At 42.9% G+C, this 22,557-nt stretch overlaps 2 protein-coding genes and 1 long non-coding RNA gene across 4 annotated transcripts in view; 1 reads left to right on the top strand and 2 right to left on the bottom strand.

Annotated features, from left to right (window-relative positions):
* Positions 1 to 3,325: 3,325 nt before the first annotated feature.
* Positions 3,326 to 8,816, bottom strand: LOC139578430 (uncharacterized). 2 transcript variants are annotated; one of them, XM_071405998.1, is made up of 11 exons: positions 8,588 to 8,811; positions 8,194 to 8,430; positions 7,665 to 8,009; positions 7,369 to 7,503; positions 7,217 to 7,260; positions 6,935 to 7,058; positions 6,649 to 6,863; positions 6,258 to 6,522; positions 5,575 to 5,720; positions 4,606 to 4,850; positions 3,326 to 4,399 (listed from the first exon to the last, which is right to left on the bottom strand). In XM_071405998.1, the coding sequence occupies exons 1-11, from the start codon at positions 8,792 to 8,794 to the stop codon at positions 4,116 to 4,118; spliced, it is 2,247 nt and encodes a 748-aa protein (XP_071262099.1). In that variant the 5' UTR covers positions 8,795 to 8,811; the 3' UTR covers positions 3,326 to 4,115. The 2 variants fall into 2 exon arrangements, with proteins under 2 accessions (XP_071262099.1, XP_071262100.1); XM_071405999.1 differs by having other exon boundaries at positions 4,313 to 4,399; positions 4,597 to 4,850; positions 8,588 to 8,816.
* Positions 8,817 to 9,913: 1,097 nt separating this feature from the next.
* On the bottom strand, positions 9,914 to 22,395 carry LOC139578427 (leucine-rich repeat-containing protein 24-like). Its single transcript, XM_071405992.1, has 5 exons — positions 21,735 to 22,395; positions 15,646 to 15,838; positions 14,976 to 15,254; positions 14,596 to 14,764; positions 9,914 to 14,391 (listed from the first exon to the last, which is right to left on the bottom strand). The coding sequence occupies exons 2-5, from the start codon at positions 15,796 to 15,798 to the stop codon at positions 13,259 to 13,261; spliced, it is 1,734 nt and encodes a 577-aa protein (XP_071262093.1). The 5' UTR covers positions 15,799 to 15,838; positions 21,735 to 22,395; the 3' UTR covers positions 9,914 to 13,258.
* Positions 20,948 to 22,557, top strand: part of LOC139578429 (uncharacterized) — a 98,207-nt gene continuing 96,597 nt past the window's right edge. Inside the window, exon 1 of the long non-coding RNA XR_011675543.1 lies at positions 20,948 to 21,206. This is a non-coding gene — a long non-coding RNA (uncharacterized lncRNA). The remainder of the gene's footprint in view (positions 21,207 to 22,557) is intronic.

The raw sequence follows: 22,557 nt of genomic DNA, 5'->3' as shown, positions 1-22,557 counted from the left end.
TTAAAAACTGTAACATCTTATGTTTCACCGAGGCGTGGCTGAACGAAGATACGGACAATATAGAGCTAGTGGGATTTTCCATGCACCGGCAGAACAGAGACGCTACCTCTGGTAAGACGAGGGGTGGGGGTGTGTGTCTTTTTGTCAATAACAGCTGGTGCGTGATGTCTAATATTAAAGAAGTTTCGAGGTATTGCTTGCCTGAGGTAGAGTACATTGTGATAAGCTGGAGACCACATTATCTACCAAGAGAGTTCTCATCTGTATTATTTGTAGCCGTCTATTTACCACCACAAAACAAAGCTGGCACTAAGACCGCTCTCAACCAACTCTATAAGGCCATAAGCAAAGAAGAAAATGCTCACCCAGAAGCAGCGCTCCTAGTGGCTGGGGACATTAATGCAGGTAAACTTAAATCCGTTTTACCAAATTTTTACCAGCATGTCACATGTGCAACCAGGGGGGGGGGGGGGAATCCTAGATCACCTTTACTCCACACACAGAGATGAATATAAAGCTCTCCCCCGCCCTCCATTTGGCAAATCTGACCATAATTCTTTCCTCCTGATTCCTGCTTATAAGCAAAAACTAAAGCAGGAGGTACCAGTGACTCGCTCAATACGGAAGTGGTCAGATGACGCAGATGCTACACTACAGGACTGTTTTGCTAACACAGACTGGAATATGTTCCGGGATTCATCCAATGGCATTGAGGAATACACCACCTCAGTCATCGGCTTCATCAATAAGTGCATCGATAACGTCGTCCCTATAGTGACTGTACGTACATATCCCAACCAGAAGCCATGGATTACAGGCAACATCCGCATCGAGCTAAAGGCTAAAGCTGCTGCTTTCAAGGAGCGGGAGACTAATCCGGACGCTTATAAGAAATCCCGCTATGCCATCAGACGAACCATCAAACAAGCAAAGCGTCAATACAGAATTAAGATTGAATCCTACTACACCGGCCCTGATGCTCGTCGGATGTGGCAGGGCTTGAAAACTATTACAGACTACAAAGGGAAACCCAGACGCGAGCTGCCCAATGTACATGGGAAGCGAACAATAATGATATTTATTTATTTCACCTTTATTTAACCAGGTAGGCAAGTTGAGAACACGTTCTCATTTACAATTGCGACCTGGCCAAGATAAAGCAAAGCAGTTCGACACATACAACAACACAGAGTTACACACAGAGTAAAACAAACATACAGTCAATAATACAGTAGAAAAATAAGTCTATATACAATGTGAGCAAGTCAGGTGAGATAAGGGAGGTAAAGGCAAAAAAAGGCCATGGTTGCGAAGTAAATACAATATAGCAAGTAAAACACTGGAATGGTTGATTTGCAGTGGAAGAATGTGCAAAGTAGAGATAGAAATAATGGGGTGCAAAGGAGCTAAATAAATAAATACAGTAGGGAAAGAGGTAGTTGTTTGGGCTAAATTATAGATGGGCTATGTACAGGTGCAGTAATCTATGAGCTGCTCTGACAGCTGGTGCTTAAAGCTAGTGAGGGAGATAAGTGTTTCCAGGTTCAGAGATTTTTGGAGTTCGTTCCAGTCATTGGCAGCAGAGAACTGGAAGGAGAGGCGGCCAAAGGAAGAATTGGTTTTGGGGGTGACCAGAGAGATATACCTGCTGGAGCGCGTGCTACAGGTGGGTGCTGCTATGGTGACCAGCGAGCTGAGATAAGGGGGGAGCATTTAGTTTTACTTGTATTTAAGAGCAATTGGAGGCCACGGAAGGAGAGTTGTATGGCATTGAAGCTCGCCTGGAGGGTTGTTAACACAATGTCCAAAGAAGGGCCAGAAGTATACAGAATGTGCATGTCAATTATTATACATTTTGTATTGTAGATATGCAGTGATGTAAAAATATTATATGATGTACTGTTTTATCTTTTGTTTTATGTGTGATGTAAGTGCCTTAATGTGTTTGGATCCCAGGAAGAGTAGCTGCTGCCTTGGCAGCAGCTAATGGGGATCCCTAATAAATACAAATACAAATGATCATGCTGTTTAATCAGCTTCTTGATATGCCAAATGTGTCAGAAGGATGGATTATCTTGGCAAGGGAGAAATGCTCACTAACAGGGATGTAAACAAGTTTGTGCACAGAATTTGAGAGAAGTAAGCTTTTTGTGTGTATGGAACATTTCTGGAACCTTTTACTTCAGCTCATGAAACATGGGACCAAAACTTTACATGTTGAGTTAATATTTTTGGTGAGTGTTTAACATACTTGGATGCTTTGGGAATCAAGCCCCCGAATACCTAGCCTTTTCCCTGATCTGTTTGTGCCATCATACCACTCCTTACATGCCAAACATGACAAGAAGTGGCATGATGGCACCAACAGACTGGTAACAGGCTTCCAAATACCCCCTACTTGTAGCAAAACTTGTGTAAATGTTAGGATTTTGTTCCTCATTGTCTTACTCTCTTCCACAGGCTTCACAAATGTTGCATATGCAACATTCAATATGTCCTCCACTGTTAAACTAGACAATGAAACAGTCATCCAACTTATTAAAGAGGTAAGTTTTGATCGTAATAATTGCTTCCTGTCCATAATGATATGACTAAATATAAGGGAAACAGATTTAAGTTTGTGTCAGTTTCCTCTGATTTCAGTTCTTCCATGCTCGACTGAATGGAACACAGATCACAGGGAAATAGAGTGCCTTCGGAAAGTTTTCAGATGCCTTAACTTTTTCCACATTTTGTTACGTTACAGCCTTATTCTAAAATGGATTATATAAAAACAGTTCCTCAGCAATCTACACACGATGCCCCATAATGACAAAGCGAAAACAGGTTTTTTGATTTTTTGCAAAGGTATTAAAAATGAAAACAAATACTTTATTTACATAAGTATTCAGACTCTTTACTATTAGACACGAAATTGAGCTCAGCTGCATCCTGTTTCTATTTATCATCCTTGAGATGTTTCTCGAAATTCAATTGACATGATTTGGAAAGGCACACACCTGTCTATACAAGGTCCCAAAGTTGACAGTGCATGTCAGAGCAAAAACCAAGCCATGAGGTCAAAGGAAGCTCTGAGACAGGATTGTGTCGAGGCACAGATCTGGGGAAGGGTACCAAAACATTTCTGCAGCATTGAAGGTCCCCAAGAACACTTTGTCCTCCATCATTATTAAATGGAAGAAGTTTGGAACCACCAAGACTCCACCAAGCTGGCCACCCAGCCAAACTGAGCAATTGGGGAAGAAGGGCTGTATTCGCTGCCAAAGGTGCTTCATCAAAGTACTGAGTAAAGGGTCTGAAAACTTATGTAAATGTAATATTTTATTAGCAAACATTTCTTAACCAGTTTTTGCTTTGTCATCATTGGGTATTGTGTGTAGATAGTTTTTTCCTCAATTTAATCAATTTTAGAATAAGGCTGTAACAAAATGGGAAAAAGTCAAGGTCTGAATACTTTCTGAAGGAACTGTACATAAAAGTAGTAACACCATGAAGGTATCTTTTGGACAGTAAAATATCTAGGCTTACTACCAGCAGTGTGTAAAGATGGCATTTAAGGTATAATTAGCTAGCTGCACTTGAATCAATTAAATATTGCTAATTTGAGTTTCATTCATGTTATCAAAAATATTTTATTAAGTCACATTTTGTAGATCAACAATACAATGCATAATTACATCTCAATTTTGTCATAATCAAAATTAGCAATGTATTGTTATTCTATTTTCAAATTATTACCAAATACTATTTGTTGATGACTTAATAGACACTGTCTTGGTCTTAATTCATTTTGACAAAAATGACTGAGTTTAGCGTATCTAAAATATTAATACATAGAATATTAAGTAAATAAACTTCCAGATTAAAAGGAAATGTGCATTCAGTTGAATGTTCTTCATATTAACTGCATATCAGAAATAATATTCAGCCCTTATCTTGCAATCTCATTCAGTATGTACTGTACCCATAGCTGAGAATCTCATTAGTAATGGAGAAAATGACAATTTGCAGAACAAATAAAACACCTAGACTGGTAAACCATGCATTATTGATTACCTCATCTATCAAACATTTTCAAGCTTCGATTCCTCCCACATTGTTTTTTGTTGGATTGATCATTGGCTCAAAGCTGAACTGTCAGCATAAATGTTTCCAAATCCTAAAGATTCTTGCAGTGCTCTTGTCAGCATGTCCTTCAACCCACCAGGACTGGCCATACCTCGGGGAAGATAGAGCTCCAAAGTACAAGTAGAGGCATGTGGTAAACGGACACTGAACATTCCCTGGTCTTGGTCATAGAATCTGATGCAGAGATTTCTTAGGAATCCCAAAAGAGGGATCTGATCCGCTCCTGTGATGAAGGCCAGTAGATTCCCAAAGGACAAGGCAGTCTGGTGTTCTGAGAAGCGATGCAAGAACAGATAACATTTTATCGAAAAGCTGAGAACATATTAAACTTAAATTTTAATGTACATACTTGTATTGCTATGCTCAGGAATTAGGGGAAAACGTTTATGGTGATCTAGATCTATGTATGAGCCTTGACCGAAAATGAATTAATTCTAGAAATATTCAATACAACGCAACAGAAAATACCCAGCTAACCGTTGACCATGATCAGAAATCTCTCCCAGGAGGTGACTGTGGTCTCCTCAGCTTGTCTTAGGCCTATGGTTGATTCGAGAGGACTCCACGACACCTCAAACAGACTTCTGAACTGTTGCAGGGTGAGAGGGTGTTCTGTCCTGGTCATGACAGGCAAGAAGGCTACAGAGTGGGCCTTGATGATATCCCACAGGCCACCACAGCTGTTCAGACCCTCTGTGAACTGGGAGATCATGCTTGCCACCCTGCAAAAAAAAAGCAAGCAGTGATATTAACCAAACATATAGTTGCATTCCATATGATCGTAAGAGCAGAGGAAAAGCAAGATGACCAAATGTTGAATAGGTGTTAAAAAAATATACAGATGTAGGTTCTTAATTTGACCTATACTGGCACAGCAGAATGATCCTGCATCAACAGGATTTTAACGTTTAGTCCATAATGTTGCTTGATGAGTGGTTAGGCCATCTGTAACGAGTGCGCTGCGAGTTGGGAAGCAAGTTCAGGGAGTGCATAATTTAATAAACAAAACAAGAAACACGAACAACGCAGACAGGAAACTGAAACAATAACGCCTGGGGAAGGAACCAAAGGGAGTGACATATATAGGGAAGATAATCAGGGAAGTGATGGAGTCCAGGTGAGTGATGACGAGCAGGTGCGCGTAATGATGGTGACAGGTGTGCGCTATAACAAGCAGCCTGGTGACCTAGAGGCAGCACACGTGAGAGTACCCCCTCCCTGACGCGGGGCTCCAGCCGCAGGACACCGACCAAAATGACGATCTCGGGGATCAGGAGCAGACCGGTCACCTCTGCTGAGGCACGGGAAACCTGTCAGTCCGGCTGAGACGCGAGAGCATGGCGACCTAAAGCATTGGAGAGTGCAGTGCAGTATAATTCTCAGCAACAAAATAGTGATCTAATTAAGATCCTACATCTGTATGACCAATAAAAAAGTATATCCTACCTGTGATAAATGCAGTGCCTTAAAACCCAGGTATAGATGTAGGGCATGTCTTTGATTTCGGCACTGTAAATATCAGGAATTCCACAACCTGCAATCCATTCACACAGGTTTGGAGTCAAACTCTGGATGCTAGTGCAATTCTTGACCTATAAAAAAGAATCAATCACAAACCCAGAATTAAATCAAATCAAATGTTATTTGTCACATGCGCCGAATACAACAGGTGTAGACCTTACAGTGAAATGCTTACTTACAAGCCCTTAACCAACAATGCAGTTTTATACCCCCCAAAAAGTAAGAGACAAGAATAACAAATAGTTAAAGAGCAGCAGTAAATAACAATAGCGGGGCTATATACAGGGGGTACCGATACAGAGTCAATGTGGGGTGTCGAGGTAATTGAGGTAATATGTACATGTAGGTAGAGTTATTAAAGTGACTATAAATAGATAATAACAGATAGTAGCAGCAGCGTAGAAGGGGGGTGGGGGGGGGGGGGGGCAATGCAAATGGTCTGGGTAGCCATTTGATTAGCTGTTCAGGAGTCTTATGGCTTGGGGGTAGAATCTGTTTAGAAGCCTCTTGGACCTAGACTTGGCGCCCCAGTACCGCTAGGAACAGGGATTGAGTACACCAAAAGAAAGAAAAGGTTGGTAGTGATTTGATTATGTCTTGTGTTGTACCTGTTGCAGTTTCATCTGTACATCCACATCAGAGATGTCCATCCAGTTGAAGTCTTCCAGGGGAGGGCTTTGGCCACACATGAGCTGGTAGAGGGACTGGTGTAGGCAGCATGGTCCAGGACCACCATGCAGCAGAGACCAGGCCACCATGACTCCTGCAGCGTAGTACCTCCTCTCCTCCAGGGCAGCCTGGTCGTAGGCAAACAGCAGATGCCCCGGGCGACCCTCCAGGATACCGCTCTCCTGCAACTCTAACATGATGAGTCTAGAAAAAAGGAATCGATTGCATTAGGGCATGTCAAAGTGAACAACTAAATAATTTCCTGTTATGAAGGGGGCAAAAAAATATATTGTATAGTGTAAATGAAAAGGGAGAGCAGTAAGAACTCACCTGAAAAACTCTCTCAAAGGACCGTCATAGTCATCAACATCCTCTCCTAGGAAGTGGAAGAGAGGAGTTGTCTTGATGGAGAATGACTTCTTCCTCATCACCTTGAGTGCACTTCTGAAGATGTCTCTCCGCCTCACATACATGTGTGTTTGGATGTCAGGCATTGAGTTTTGTTCTCTGTATGTTTGGAGGATGGTGACCAGGTCCGAAATGACCTAAAACATAAAAACTATCTCATAAAGATACAGAATTCTACATGTTTTACCAAATGTTATACCAAGCTTACCTCCTCATCAGTGGTGACAGGCAGGGGAGACTCTACACTTCTCTCCTCTTCCTCCTCCTCCTCCTCCTCCTCCTCCTCCTCCTCCTCATCCTCATTGTCATTGTCATCCACCAAGAAATCATGACTAAATTAAAAACATTTCAGGGCATTAGAGCATTGGTTAAGTGAACAGTAAAGTGTTTTGTTATGAGTTCACTTGAGATCATATATAAACAATGCTGAGTCATTAAAATAAATTGCACTGACATTGATAAAGATCCAGTTCGAATGTAATATACATACCTGTTAATTACTGGTGCGATGTTTGTTGCCCACTCACATTCTATCTATGGAATAACAACAACAAAGACTTCATAAATGTTCCAATGATTGCACAGCAAATACATTTAATAAAAGATAAATCACATTCATTATTTTAATTATTATCCGTTTACCTCAAAGCTCATGAAATCATAGTGACTGAGAATATAAAGGGGGCCATGTCCTGCTATCCGCAACACCTGTTCCCCACTCCAGGAGAACTGTGGTGGGGTGTCTGGAACAAACAGCACACGAGAGCCCTGCAGACACTGAAAAATACGGTTTACATATTAAATCAGAATGCAGGTAGGGACACAGAGACAAAAGTACTTAATGTACAGATGCACCACTGAGTAGTTGCGTCCCGCGATCAGTAGTGGTGCTGTATCAGAGTTAGTATGCCAAGTGTTTGATCCTCCACTGTAATCACCTGAAGGTATGTGAAGGTGAATCTTTGTTCGCGTCCACTGAAGAAGCGGCTCCTGAACAGAGAGGCAAGGCGGCTCTCCATTTCATGATGGAGCCAGGAGTTGTCTATGGTTATCCTAGCGATGAGGCCCATGGCAGCAAGCTCGTCCCTCTCCTGGCCTCTGGGGACACTGTGCCTGTCCTCCTGAGCCAGGTAGTGGCCTTGTGGCAGGCAGATCACATCTTTAACCACCAAACAAGTCTTCCCTGGTGTGATTCTCCTCCATTTCAGTTTGCTTGGTCGGATCGGTTCTGGTGAGACTGGGACAACTGGTTCTGGTGAGACTGGGACAACTGGTTCTGGTGTCTGAATAAAAGGAATGAAATGTATCATATTCTAGATTTATAATTTCTAAATTGAGTGTGTGATTCACAAATCATCCAAGATATAAACATTGAAAATAATTGTATATAAAATGTAACATTTCTTGGATTTATTTGCAGGCATGCAAATTAAAGGTCATAAACGACACAATGATTGGGGTCCTTACCCTGGTCATGACAGAGGGGTCATCTGGAGTGATCTCCACCACATCACTTTCAGTCAAGCCAGAGGGCGGAAACATCTCCATTTCAATCTCAATGCTCTCAAAGGTGTTGTTTGTAATCCTTGGTATATATTCTTTCTCAATCTTTGCAGGTGTAACAGTCTCCCTCTGCTGTTTAGGTGGTTCTATATCATCTTCCTCCAACGGGAGTGGTACTAGGGGGTGTTCAGGTTGTTGTCTCTATAGGAGAGAGAAAGATGCAGAGTAAGTATAATCTGAAATGTAACTTAACATAACCATGGTCAGACTCAGTAGTATGTTGATCTATAACAATAATTCATAGAGGATCAGAGGTTGATTTGACCTGTTCAACTGCCTAAATGGCTGCGTTACCTACCGTTGTCTCCTGTCGGTATTGCGGAATTACTGCTAATGGCACAGCAAACGTGCCTATAACGGAAAACAGGTCCATCTCTATGTCCTCTGTCAAAATCATGACTGTAGCAGATCCTCTCTTCTTCTGACTTGCTTGTCCAAAACGTTCACCTACTTTATGCCTCTCCAGCTCTGAGTGGTTGTTCCTGGGAAGGGTGGATGTTTGCATGAAAAGAGACAAAAGACAAGCATTGCACAACCCATCACCTTCTAAATTGAATCCATTCTCATTGATCTTGTGAGTGGAATTTCTTAAACCTTTCAAATGACCTTTGTGCTCTGGTCTGATTGATCAATGTTTACATTTCATCCTATTATATAGCTTGTTCAGCTTCAAACATGTCTGAAAGCAAGGAAATGGGTTAATTTTGACTCAACATGTCCAGTTCAAAATTTGCCTAAATCTATTAACATAATGATGTTCAATCTAAACAATCTAATTTAGAGCACCCGTAGGCCTATAAATGCCTACCTATCTTTTAAACTATGTGTATATATTCTATTAAATTCTATGAGAGGACTCATCTCCTGAATAATCAGCATGACTATTAATAAGACAATAATTACTCAAATTGAGTAAGGATTTATGATGATCACTCAAGGCAGTCCACACCCCAAGACAGCCAAAAGGCCCCATTATAATGCACAATTCAGATATACAACAATTTGGAGACCACAAGGTTAGTGTTCCAAGAGATTCCTGTGTATGCCTTGCGAAAGACGCTAGGCATATCGTAATATTGACAAAATCCTGATCAATAGACGTCGATAGGTACAGTATATCCGAGTGCACGTCTCCTCCTCTCTTCTCGCTGCTTGTGCGCTTTGCATTGGCTCTATAAATAGAAGCGAATCAAACGCATGCCCCTTCATTAAATCCAATAATCTCCGTAGCCTATTCGTCTTTTGTTCCACGCACTTCTGGCACACTGGTGCGTTTACCGGACCATGCTGACTTCCAATTATGTTGTCATGAATTGTGGTCTGAAACGGGCTGTTATGTGCCCATTCAATATGGGGCAGATCAGTCAAACACGCACTGCAAAATAAACACTTCACTTTGGCCTACTCTTGCATTGAAATCAAAATCAGTTTACATACAATAAATTAATAACTGGACTAATTTCATGGCAGGCTTTGGGCCTCCATTATTTCCTTACATTGTGGGATTGGTTTAATTGAGAATTGTAGGCTACATGGAGCATTGTATTTTAGACATGTTTGAACAAATGGGCAAGTAGACAAAAGGATTACAATATAGTTCCATCTGAAACATCAACAGAGACCATTTTCCTAACTGTATTTATTTGGAAAAGGAATAAAACACAATAAATATAAACCACAAATATATATACATTTTTAAATAAATGCATTGAAAACATCTGAAATTAAGAGCTTGAAATTCAGTTTTACAAGGGGAGGACAATCCAGTGTTTTAATACCAGATTGCACGGCTTTTCTCACTCTTCCCGTCTCAAACACACCAATGTCCAGTGTTATGATATACTGATGATTTGTCGCCACAGATGGTTTGTTAACGTCTCTATCGTTGTTGAAAGATGGCGTTGGCCAACAGCTCTATCTACTGGTCGCGTCTTGGACAATAGTTGTTGACAACTGTAGGATTGTAGCTAAGCCTAACCCTAACCCTTTTCCTTAACTTAACCCCATTCTGGAAATACAGTTGGCTAAAAGCTATTGAACACTTTATCTTTTAAAAAATCAACATTGAATCACATTAGGCCTTGTTTTGTCAACTAAAAAACATGTTGAAGTACAAGCGACAAAAATACTTTCATCATAAAGCTGAGCCCTACAGTAATTTCATGGATTTAAAAAAGTATTAATTTAAAGTTATAGGAGGTGAAGGATTTCTGATAATGCCCTCAAACGTAATACGTCTCCTCATCTTCAGTTAATGCATGTTGACATTTTGTTGTATATATATTTTGTCACCAATATACAGTGGCTTGCGAAAGTATTCACCCCCCTTGGCATTTTTCCTGTTTTGTTGCCTTACAACCTGTAATTAAAATAGATTTTTGGGGGGGTTGTATCATTTGATTTACACAACATGCCTACCACTTTGAACATGCAAAATATTATTTATTGTGAAACAAACAAGAAATAAGACAAAAAAAACAGAAAGCGTGCATAACTAGTCACCCCCAAAGTCAATACTTTGTAGAGCCACCTTTTGCAGCAATTACAGCTGCAAGTCTCTTGGGATATGTCTTTATAAGCTTGGCACATTTAGCCACTAGGATTTTTGTAACTGACAAGTTAATTGTATATGTCGTTGTTTTTGTTTGAATTGTTTACGTGTTCGCTATGCGGGGGAAATGGTAAGACAAGCGGAACTACATGGCTAAGAACTGTTATAACGGGGATTATTATCGTAGCAGGGCACTTTTGGAGTGAAGGCAATCCCACGCTGTGTTAGATAGGTTTTTCATGTCTTCAGATGTAGTTCGTAACAGTTGAAATGTGTATGTTAGGATGGTAACGTTATTATAATTAAGGATGAAGCGTGAGTTCATGCCAGGAATAAGAAGTGTTAAGTTTTGGATTTCCTCCCTTCTGTAATAAACAGCCAATGAGGTATATTCCCTTATTCATGTGTTTAATCTGTTATATCTCCGGCTAAACTGTTTTTATGTATGTAAGCACTTCAGAGTCATATCAAGCTAATAAGTCACTCATAAGACAAGAATGTTGTAAGAGTGCTTAGCTGTATTTTCATTTACTTTATAGTTTACTTAATAGATAATTCTGACTAAAACTACAGAATAAAACCGCCAGTTAAAATCAAGGAACAGTTGTGCTCGTGGTTACTGGAGGGAGCTACAATTTTTGCCCATTCTTCAAGGCAAAACTGCTCCAGCTCCTTCATGTTGGATGGGTTCCGCTGGTGTACAGCAATCTTTAAGTCATACCACAGATTCTCAATTGGATTGAGGTCTGGGCTTTGATTAAGCCATTCCAAGAAATGTAAATGTTTCCCCTTAAACCACTCAAGTGTTGCTTTAGCAGTATGCTTAGGGTCATTGTCCTGCTGGAAGGTGAACCTCCGTCCCAGTCTCAAATCTCTGGAAGACTGAAACAGGTTTCCCTCAAGAATTTCCCTGTATTTAGTGCCATCCATCATTCAATTCTGACCAGTTTCAAAGTCCCTGCCGATGAAAAACATCCCCACAGCATGATGCTGCCACCAGAATGATTCACTGATTCACTGTGTTCTCAGGGTGATGAGAGGTGTTGGGTTTGCGCCAGACATAGCATTTTCCTTGATGGCCAAAAAGCTCAATTTGACCAGAGTACCTTCTTCCATACATTTGGGGAGCCTCCCACATGCCTTTTGGCAAACACCAAACGCGTTTGCTTATTTAAGCAATGGCTTTTTTCTGGCCACTCTTCCTCAAAGCCCAGCTCTGTGGAGTGTACGGCTTAAAGTGGTCCTGTGGACAGATACTCCGATCTCCGCTCTGGAGCTTTGCAGCTCCTTCAGGGTTATCTTTGGTCTCTTTGTTGTCTCTATGAATAATGCCCTGCTTGCCTGGTCCATGAGGTTTGGTGGGAGGCCTTCTCTTAGCAGGTTTGTTGTCGTTCCATATTCTTTCAATTTTTTTTAAATAATGGATTTAATGGTGCTCCATGGGATGTTCAAAGATCCAGATAATTTTTTATAACCCAACCCTGATGATTACTTCTCCACAACTGGTGCACGCACCACTTTTCCGTTTGTAAATTTTTGTAATTTTTTTAAACATGTAATCTTTTCATTTCACTTTACCAATTTGGACTATTTTGTGTATGTCCATTACATTAAATCCAAATAAAAAATCTATTTAAATTACAGGTTGTAATGCAACAAAATAGGAAAAAACACCAAGGGGGATGAATACTTTTGCAAGGCACTATAATTAAATGAACAGGACCTGAATGAGAGAGAGCTTGTTTGACTGTATACCGTTGTTTGACTGATGAAATCTTTGGAAGGAATATTATGCTGTAGACCATTGTCTTGCGTCAGCGCAACGGCCGTCTGCACTGACGTGTGTTGCGTTAGAATGACGCCATCTGACCGAAGACAATGGCTGTAGACTAGAAAATGGAGGATCTGGTTAGGTCAGTATTCTGTCACAAAGAAGTATTTTACGATAGACTTACGATACACATTACTCATTAAATTCTCAACCTCTCAGCATACAGCCAAGGGAGCCTGTTTAGGCCCCTAACAAAGTTTAGTTGATGTAAAACAGTAGAATCATAATAAGGTTATTTCCACTACACGTGACTCACTCCACTAATGGTTTCTCCATAATATGATAACTATAGTTTCAAGTTGGAGTTAATCAACATGACATAAGACACATTTTGTCAGCTCACAGTAAGGTACAGTACAGTGGGGGTTTTGGTTGACGGCGGCACCTCTCCTGGCATGTCTTTATATCTCACTGCTACTCAAGCTTGTCACTCTGGAACCAGAGCAATCAGGATTTATGATTAATCTGAACTCTCATTGTCACATCTGATCTGCAGTCTAGAGGTTTGGTCACCAGAGGGACATCCATCTGAAAAGTGACATTAAGCACTCTGGGCTAGCTCACAGTGAATGTCCTCCTGGGGGCCTTCAGCAGTGGATCTCATATGCAAATTGTGAGTCGAGGAACAACCCTGTGTGATTCAGAAACAAGCCCTCTGACTCGGCTGTCACCGTCTCTGCCTCCACGCCCTCCCCTGCGATCCTTCTCATTGTCCGTATATCGGGCTCCATCTGGGGCTTTGTGGGAGACAGTGCTTCCTGCTGTTGGTCCCCCGGGGTGGTGGTATCAGCTGTGGTGGAAGGTGGGATGATGGGTTTAGCGCGGTTAAGAACATACATCTCATGCCCGCGCTCATCGCGGTACTCCTCCAGCTGGGCAAAGGTTGTTGGTCCGTCTGAGTAATCATTGACATACAGTATGCTTTCCTCCTTGTCATCTGTGTCCTTCTGCCGCTGGCGGTGCCGGCTGTAGATCATGGCCACCAGGAGAAGGGCAGTGAGGGCCAGTAGGGAGATCCCTATGGCGATGGCAGTCTGTGTAGCAGCTCCCAGTGTGCTGAAGGCCATGCTGCCAAGGGCGTACAGGGGCTCTCGCCTCACGTCTGACGATGTTGGCCGATTGGCGCGCAGACGAGGCCAGGATGGGGCGTAGGAGGCGGGGGACCAACCAGAAGAGGACGAGGAGTTGATTGCTAGCTGAAAGGTCACACGGGCCACCCCTCCAGCGTTCCAGGCCTCACACTCATACACCCCGGCGTGAGACACCGTCACGTTGCTGAGGAAAAGCATTCCACTGCCTGTGTCTGGATCGAAGCGCTCCCCATCCTCCTTCTGGAGTCTCACCCGCCCTGGGTGTGCTGCATCCTCAGCCCCCACGCTCCCTACACTGCCCAGGTCCTGCACCAGCCCCCGCGGGGATAGTTGCACCTTGCCCTGGGACACCTTCCTCCAGGTGACCTGCGGCCGGGGGTAACCAGAGGCATGGCAGGAGACACGTAGGCTCTCACCCAGGCGCACGGCCAGGCGGCGTGGCTCCAGCTGCACCAGAGGGGGGATACACACCAGGCTGTTGAGAGGCACCTCCACCAAGCTGAGGTGGGAAAGGCGGGGCGGCTCGGAACACACCAAGCGTCTCTCGGCCGAGCTCAGCAGGCGCTGGCCCTCCTCATCAATCCAGCTGCGCAGCCAGTGCAGGGCACAGTCGCAACGCCACGGATTGTCTACAGTAGGAAATGATCATGTGATGGGTGGGTGTGGCCAAGTCAACAAAGGAGGATGAAAAAGGATGTGACAGGACAATGACACAATTAAGACAAAGTTAGGAGGTAATTCTAGCTTAAGAACAATGGCAGGATATTTACTGTATGCTTCTTTTATGGTTCCACAGCCCAACCCCATGTCCTCTCTCTTGGCGCTCCCCTTACCTGTGACACGCAGCACCTGCAGGCTGACGAGGGGCCGTAGGGTGGCAGGGCCGATGGTGTGCAGGTTATTCCGGCTGAGGTCAAGGAGGGCAAGAGAGGACAGACCAACTAGAGACTGGTCTCCCAGCATCTCAATGTTATTTTGCTGCAGGTGAAGCTCTTGAAGACGCTACGGAAGCAGGGATTGTAATCATTATTAGTAATGAATAGTGATATAATGTAGAGGGAGTCATTGATGTTGATGCGTTGATTGTTGTGTTGAAACTCTAGACAACTATCTGGACAAACATGGTCTGTTTACAAGGGAGGAAGGGAACAGTAAAGAAAAGCATTGATTTAGCAAAACATTAACTTGAGTGACTGATAATATGGGGACTGACCAGTAGGCCTCTGAAGGTATAGTCCTGTAGGCGAGTGATGTCATTTCCTGCCAGGTAGAGGATACGGAGGTGCTCCAAGCCTCTGAACATGTCTCCTGTGATCAGATGGATGCGGTTCCCGTTGAGGGCCAGCTCCAGAAGATTACCCTGGCTCTGAAAGGCCCCAGGCTCCAGTGCTGCGATACTGTTGTTCTGCAGATACAGGCATTGCAGAAGGCCCAGCTGGGAGAGGTCAGATAGATTGATCTGCCCGATAGCATTGTCCTGGAGGAAGATGGTCTAAATGCAATAGATGAGCAGAAGTACAGGGAAAGCACAACACCATCTTTATTTAACCAGGCAAGATATTTTATTATTTAACCAGATCTTGCCCTCCTTAAGAACAAATTCTTATTTACAATGACAGCCTAGGAACAGTGGGTTAACTGCCTTGTTCAGGGGCAGAACGGCAGATTTTTACCTTGTCAGCTCGGGATTCGATCTAGCAACCTTTCGGTTACTGGCCCAACTCTCTAACCACTAGGCTACCTGCCGCCCTGTAAACTCTCTAAGAAGATAAGTGTATGGATAATTCAAGACTGGCTATATTGTGTGGGGGGTGGTGGCCTATGTGTGTGTGGGTCTAGGAATCAGATGTATGTGGTAGACATATTGAGTCATCATGGCTAACCTGTGTGGAGGGTGGGACGTGTGAGGGGATGTCCCGGAGGCCCATAGTGCCACACTCTACAGTCAAGCTGTAGCAGCGACATCCCACTGGGCAGCCAATGGATAGGAGGGTGTGGACAGATAAGATCAGGAAAGCCAGAAAGAAGAAGGCCATCGCACCAATAGGACAGAGATCCTAGAGAGAGACCAGCAGACTGAGAAGGGAGAGATGGAGGGTTAGAGAGGGAAGAGGAAACTGGTTAAATATATAATTTTGTTTACAATATCTGCTGTATTGCACTCAAAATGATCTGCCTGAGCCCATAAATAAAATGCAAGTATCAGTACTAATGTTGCATGCTGCCAGCCTGGCTGTGAGGTTACAATACAGTATCACAAGAGCAGAGGCATCCTTCCCATATGGGGCCAAAGGGCACGTGTCCCATAAGATTTGTCCTGTTATAAAAATGTTCTGATGTTAAATGAACTATTAACACTTCATTTTTAAACCCACATTTTATCATTACTGTTTATAAAAATATCTGTCAGTGGTATTTTGCAGAGGGGGAAAAATACCCTAAGTGGTTTCTCCCAAGGTGCACGTGCCTTAGCCTATCATCAGTGGATGAGGAGAGAGAGTGTAGAGTTACAAACACACAGCGTTTGATTTGATTTGAGCTACCCATGATGGGCAGGACTCGCATGAGGTACACTATATATACAAAAGTATGTGGACACGCCTTTAAATTAGATTGAGCTATTTCAGCCACACCCATTGCTGACAGATGTATAAAATCGAGCACACAGCTACGCAATCTCCATAGACAAACATTGGCAGTAGAATGGCCTTAATGAAGAGTTCAGTGACTTTCAACGTGGCACTGTCATAGGATGCCACCTTTCCAACAGGTCAGTTCATCAAACTTCTGCCCTGCTAGAGCTGCCTCGGTCAACTGTAAGTGCTGTTATTGTGAAGTTGAAACATCTAGGAGCAACAACGGCTCCACAGCGAAGTGGTAGGCCACACAAGCTCACAGAACACGACCGGCGAGTGTTGAAGCGTGTAATAATCGTCTGTCCTCGGTTGCAACACCCACTACCGAGTTCCAAACTGCCTCCGGAAGCAATGTCAGCACAAGAACCATTTGTCGGGAGCTTCATGAAATGGGTTTCCATGACCGAGCAGCCGCACACAAGCCTAAGGTCACCATGCGCAATGCCAAGCGTCATCTGGATTGGTGTAAAGCTCGCCGCCATTGGACTCTGGAGCATTGGAAACGTGTTTTCTGGCGTGAGGAATCACGCTTCATCATCTGGCAGTCCAACGGACAAATCTGGGTTTGGCGGATGCCAGGAGAACGCTCCCTGCCCGAATGCATAGTGCCAACTGTAAAGTTTGGTGGAGGAGGAATAATGGTCTGGGGCTGTTTTTCAGGGATGGGGCTAGGCCCCTTTTTATTTTTTATTTAACCTTTATTTAACCAGGTAGGCTAGTTGAGAACAAGTTCTCATTTACAACTGCGACCTGGCCAAGATAAAGCAAAGCAGTGTGACAGAAACAACAACACAGAGTTACACATGGAATAAACAAGCGTACAGTCAATCACACAATAGAAAAAAGAAAGTCTATATACAGTGTGTGCAAATGGCATGAGGAGGTATGGCAATAAATAGGCCATAGTAGTAAAGTAATTACAATTTAGCAGATTAACACGGGAGTGATAGATGGGCAGATGATGATGAGCAGATGATGGTGTGTAAGCAGTGATACTGGTGTGCAAAGAGCAGCAATGTAAATAAAAACAATATGGGGATGAGGTAGGTAGATTAGGTGGGCTATTTACAGATGGACTATGTACAGCTGCAGCGATCGGTTAGCTGATGTTTAAAGTTAGTGAGGGAAATGTAAGTCTCCAGCTTCAGCGATTTTTGCAATTCGTTCCAGTCACTGGCAGCAGAGAACTGGAAGGAAAGGCGGCCAAAGTAGGTGTTGGCTTTAGGGATGACCAGTGAGATATACCTGCTGGAGCGCGTGCTACGGGTGGGTGTTGTTATCGTGACCAGTGAGCTGAGATAAGGCGGAGCTTTACCTAGCATAGACTTATAGATGACCTGGAGCCAGTGGGTCTGGCGACGAATATGTAGCGAGGGCCAGCCGACTAGAGCATACAGGTCGCAGTGGTGGGTGGTATAAGGCGCTTTGGTAAGAAAGCGGATGGCACTGTGATAGACTGCATCCAATTTGCTGAGTAGAGTATTGGAAGCTATTTTGTAGATGACATCGCCGAAGTCGAGGATTGGTAGGATAGTCAGTTTTACTAAGGTAAGTTTGGCGGCGTGAGTGAAGGAGGCTCTGTTGCGAAATAGAAAGCCGATTCTAGATTTGATTTTGGATTGGAGATGTTTGATATGAGTCTGGAAGGAGAGTTTACAGTCTAGCCAGACATCTAGGTATTTGTAGTTGTCCACGTATTCTAAGTCAGAACCGTCCAGAGTAGTGATGCTAGTCGGGCGGGTGGGTGCGGGCAGCGAACGGTTGAAAAGCATGCATTTGGTTTTGCTAGCGTTTAAGAGCATTTGGAGGCCACAGAAGGAGTGTTGTATGGCATTGAAGCTCGTTTGGAGGTTAGTTAACACAGTGTCCAAAGAAGGGCCAGATGTATACAGAATGGTGTCATCTGCGTAGAGGTGGATCAGGGAATCACCCACAGCAAGAGCGACATCGTTGATATATACAGAGAAAAGAGTCGGCCCGAGAATTGAACCCTGTGGTACCCCCATAGAGACTGCCAGAGGTCCGGACAACAGGCCTTCCGATTTTACACACTGAACTCTGTCTGCGAAGTAGTTGGTAAACCAGATGAGGCAGTCATTTGAGAAACCAAGGCTATTGAGTCTGCCGATAAGAATACGGTGATTGACAGAGTCGAAAGCCTTGGCCAGGTCGATGAAGACGGCTGCACAGTACTGTCTTTTATCGATGGCGGTTATGATATCGTTTAGTACCTTGAGCGTGGCTGAGGTGCACCCGTGACCAGCTTGGAAACCGGATTGCACAGCGGAGAATGTACGGTGGGATTCGAAATGGTCAGTGATCTGTTTATTAACTTGGCTTTCAAAGACTTCAGTTTCAATGAAGGGAAATCTTAATGCTACAGCATACAATGACATTCTAGACGATTCTGTGCTTCCAAGTTTGTGGAAACAGTTTGGGGAAAGCCCTTTCCTGTTTCAGCATGACAATGCCCCCGTGCACAATGCGAGGTCCATACAGAAATGGTTTGTTGAGATCAGTGTGGAACTTGACTGGCCTGCACAGAGCCCTGACCTCAACCCCATCGAACACCTTTAAGATGAATTGGAACGCAGACTTCGAGCCAGGCCTAATTGCCCAACATCAGTGTCCAACCTCCCTAATGCTTCTGTGGCTGAATGGAAGCAAGTCCCGGCAGAAATGTTCCAACATCTAGTGGAAAGCCTTCCCAGAAGAGTGGAGGCTGTTACAGCAGCAAAGGGGGGACCAACTCCATATTAATGCCAATGATTTTGGAATGAGATGTTTGACGAGCAGGTGTCTGTCCACATACTTTTGGTCATGTAGTGTATGTTTGTAAATTAATTTTATCAAGTTCTTCAGCTTATTGATTCCTTCTTGATAAATAAATAAAACAAAAATGTTTTGTTCGTTCTCTGTAATACTAGCCACCTAGCAGCAATTTTATGAAGTCGGCTTTAGCTAGCCAGATTGGTTCCCAATCTTCCAACCTCATAACTAGCTACCAAGTAATTTCAGGCTATCAACCGTTAGAGTAGCTTGTCTATCTTAGCTGGCATGCCTGCTGTCAAGGTTGCTAAACTTCAGAAAAGCAAGTAATTACTAAATGTACTGAATAACACCCTTATTAATTATTATCATTATTATTTTTGATCCAGTCAGATTAACACTCGAAACAGCCTACCCGACCGCTTGGAGGCGTCCGCATGGTCCTAAAGCACACAGTTGCCTAGTTTTGTATCACATTCCAATAATAAAACTGGAGGGGACAAAAATGCAATTTCAGAATGTCCCCAGTGAAAGTTCCACCCCTGCTGAATAAGACTCACATTCCTTTCAATCTTTTACCCAGATTTTTGCAGAGATGCATATTTACACTGAACAAAAATATGAATGCAACATGTAAAGTGATGGTCCCATGTTTCATGAGCGGAAATAAAAAATCACAGAAATATTCAATACGAACAAAAAGCTTTTTAATCCTAAATGTTGTGCACTAATTTGTTTACATCCCTGTTAGTGAGCATTTCTCCTTTGCCAAGATAATCCATCCACCAGACAGATGTGGCATATCAAGAAGATGATTAAACAGCATGATTATTACACAGCTGCACCTTGTGATGGGGACAATAAAAGGCCACTTTAAAATGTGCAGTTTTGTCACACAACACAATGCCACAGAATGCTCAAGTTTTGAGGAAGCACGCAATTGGCATGCTGACTGCAGGAATGTCAACCAGAGCTGTTGCCAGAGAATTCTATGTAAATTTATCTACCATAAGCTGTCTATAACGTTGCTTTATAGATTTTGGTAGTACTGCCAACCAGCCACACAACCACAGACCACGTGTAACCACGCCAGCCCAGAACCTCCACATCCAGCTTCTTCACGTGCGGGATTGTCTGAGGGGGGTGGTGGTGCTGAGGAGTATTTCCGTGTAATAAAGCCTTGCTCCTCAGTGGGTGGAGGGCCTATGCCCTCCAAGGCCCACCCATGGCTGCTCCCCTGCGCAGTCATTAGAAATCCATTGATTAGGGCCTCATTTACTTATTTAAATTGACAGATTTCCTAATATGAACTGTAACTCTTCGAAATTGTTGCATGTTGCATTCATATTTGTGTTCATTGTAGTTTCTTTTAAAAAAAAGAACCACCTGTCAGGAGGACACAGACAGCTCAAGAGGTATGCTTAGACAAGTAGAAAAATACTTGTTTTAAATGTAATATGTCACCTTATAATAATATCATGATATTTGTGCCTTAATTATGATATGTGCCTGTATTGATGATGTATGGTATGATCCCCGTGTACTGTGTTGTAATTTGGATGTAATATCCGAGGCATGTTAGTGCAGTATATTGAAATGTGTGATTTACTACAGTCATAATGACATGAATTAGGCATAATGATTATGGCTCTAGATTGCAGGAAAAAGCTGTTTCAGGTGTTTGATAAATGCTAAATTCTCCGAAAACACCCCCTCCCCTCCAACCGCACACAGGCCTACTCTACTTCGTGTCCCCTATAAAATATTTGGTGCATGACGCTCCTGAGGAAGATACTAAAATACTGAGGAGCCTTTATTAGGCAGATTCCACTGCCTTCTCTCCAAACATAGGCTGCTGCAGGCAGCTTTGGAAGTACAAGCTTGTGTTAAGCGATGAGCAGACCATTTCCTTGGAGAAGGTGAGATCAATTACAGGAAGTGACCTGGCAGTGAGCATACATCTTCCTCTAATATGCCTGACACCTAGCAAGGGTCTGGAGGCTTTCCTGAAGAGCTGTGATGCAGCTCCAGGGGAATCGGTAAGTGGCATACAGCATGACTCGTAGCATTTATATGTTTTATAACAGTAGCTTATTCATGACCAGGCCTCTAAGCTCTGATTCTCCTGACTGTTTTGGTTTGCAGCCTATTGTAACTCGGCAAATAAGTCAGAGAATGAGAATATGCCAAAACGGTATCATAGCAGACATATTTATGAGATGACGCTTATCTAGGCCTAGACAAATATCTATACAGCCACCATTACTTGGATTCTACAACTAATAACGACAATAATAATAATATTAGTAATACCATTACGCCTACTGCTAATAAATAATAATTAATAAATAATAATGCATTGTTTTATCATAATTCATTACTGTCATGGTTGCTCTTATTTATATTGTGCAAGCTGATCAGTTAGCCTACAACACACTACCATAATAAATCGATATCATACAGCCTACACTGGGATAACAATGCATAAACATTTGGCTACAAATTGCCCAGTCCACATTATATCAGTGGTTCTTAAAGAAAAAGAGGCATCATCGGCGGTCACATACCAGACAAGGATGGACCTATACAATTACAATCGCCCAATTTCGAATGGATCAGCTCGGAAGAACGCGTTATTTCGATTAGAAGCACACCGACACCTTCCTATAGATTTGGCCATATTCTAACAGGATCTCCTCGGCAAAAGACACATCAGACGTTTTGAACACATTGTCCAAGGCTACTGTCGAGCCTTTATCATTGCACAGCGAGGGCCCCGCATCATAGTAAAATGTCCGATACGTGCAGGCTAAAGTAGATGTCCAACCTCGAAAATAGAAGCTTCAAGCCGACAGATTTGTATTCCAAAAAAGAAAAAACAATTTTGATTAATCAGAATATCTCCTTTTCCTTTAATTCCATTATATGTTATTCTTGCGCCCGCACTGTGTCATCCAATTCAGTGCGTTCCTGGTCTTTAGCCCCTCCCTTCCTCCTCTCTCAAATGCACGATCACATAATAGCGCTACAGTTGAATTGTTAAACACTTGCTTTGTTTACTTCTTGACTTTTGTTATATCTGATCTATTCCCCGATGTTCCTACCAACTAAATATCTTAGATACCATTTTCTCTCCATCACACGCGCGACAGAGAGCAAGTCTCCGTCACACACCTTTTCCGTTAGTCCTGTCTTTCCTTCATTATGGCAACATTAACGGTCTATGTCTTCATCACTAAAAGCATTATCCACATTATTGCACTATAATAACAATAGTATTATCTCATCTGTTTTAAGGAGCAGGAAGATTGTAACCATTATGGTTTAGGATAGTAGGTGATGGTACATGACTAGATCCTTACATTCCTTCAAGAGAGACAAATACAATGA

Source organism: Salvelinus alpinus, chromosome 6 (assembly GCF_045679555.1).
Source record: "Salvelinus alpinus chromosome 6, SLU_Salpinus.1, whole genome shotgun sequence".
In the NCBI taxonomy this organism is placed as follows: Eukaryota; Metazoa; Chordata; class Actinopteri; order Salmoniformes; family Salmonidae; genus Salvelinus; species Salvelinus alpinus.
The sequence above is the reverse complement of the archived record's forward strand: the minus strand, read 5'-3'. Positions and strand labels throughout refer to the sequence as shown.

Excerpts from the sequence above, each read along its gene's own strand:
- LOC139578427 (XM_071405992.1), bottom strand. The coding sequence starts at position 15,798 with ATGGCCTTCTTCTTTCTGGCTTTCCTGATCTTATCTGTCCACACCCTC. Across the intron at positions 15,255-15,645 it reads ACGTCCCACCCTCCACACAG|ACCATCTTCCTCCAGGACAA; the intron begins GTTAGCCATGAT and ends TATTGCATTTAG. Across the intron at positions 14,392-14,595 it reads GCAGGTGCTGCGTGTCACAG|ACAATCCGTGGCGTTGCGAC; the intron begins GTAAGGGGAGCG and ends TTCCTACTGTAG.
- LOC139578430 (XM_071405998.1), bottom strand. The coding sequence starts at position 8,794 with ATGCAAACATCCACCCTTCCCAGGAACAACCACTCAGAGCTGGAGAGG. Across the intron at positions 8,010-8,193 it reads ACCCCTCTGTCATGACCAGG|ACACCAGAACCAGTTGTCCC; the intron begins GTAAGGACCCCA and ends CCTTTTATTCAG. Across the intron at positions 6,523-6,648 it reads CCTTTGAGAGAGTTTTTCAG|ACTCATCATGTTAGAGTTGC; the intron begins GTGAGTTCTTAC and ends CCTTTTTTCTAG.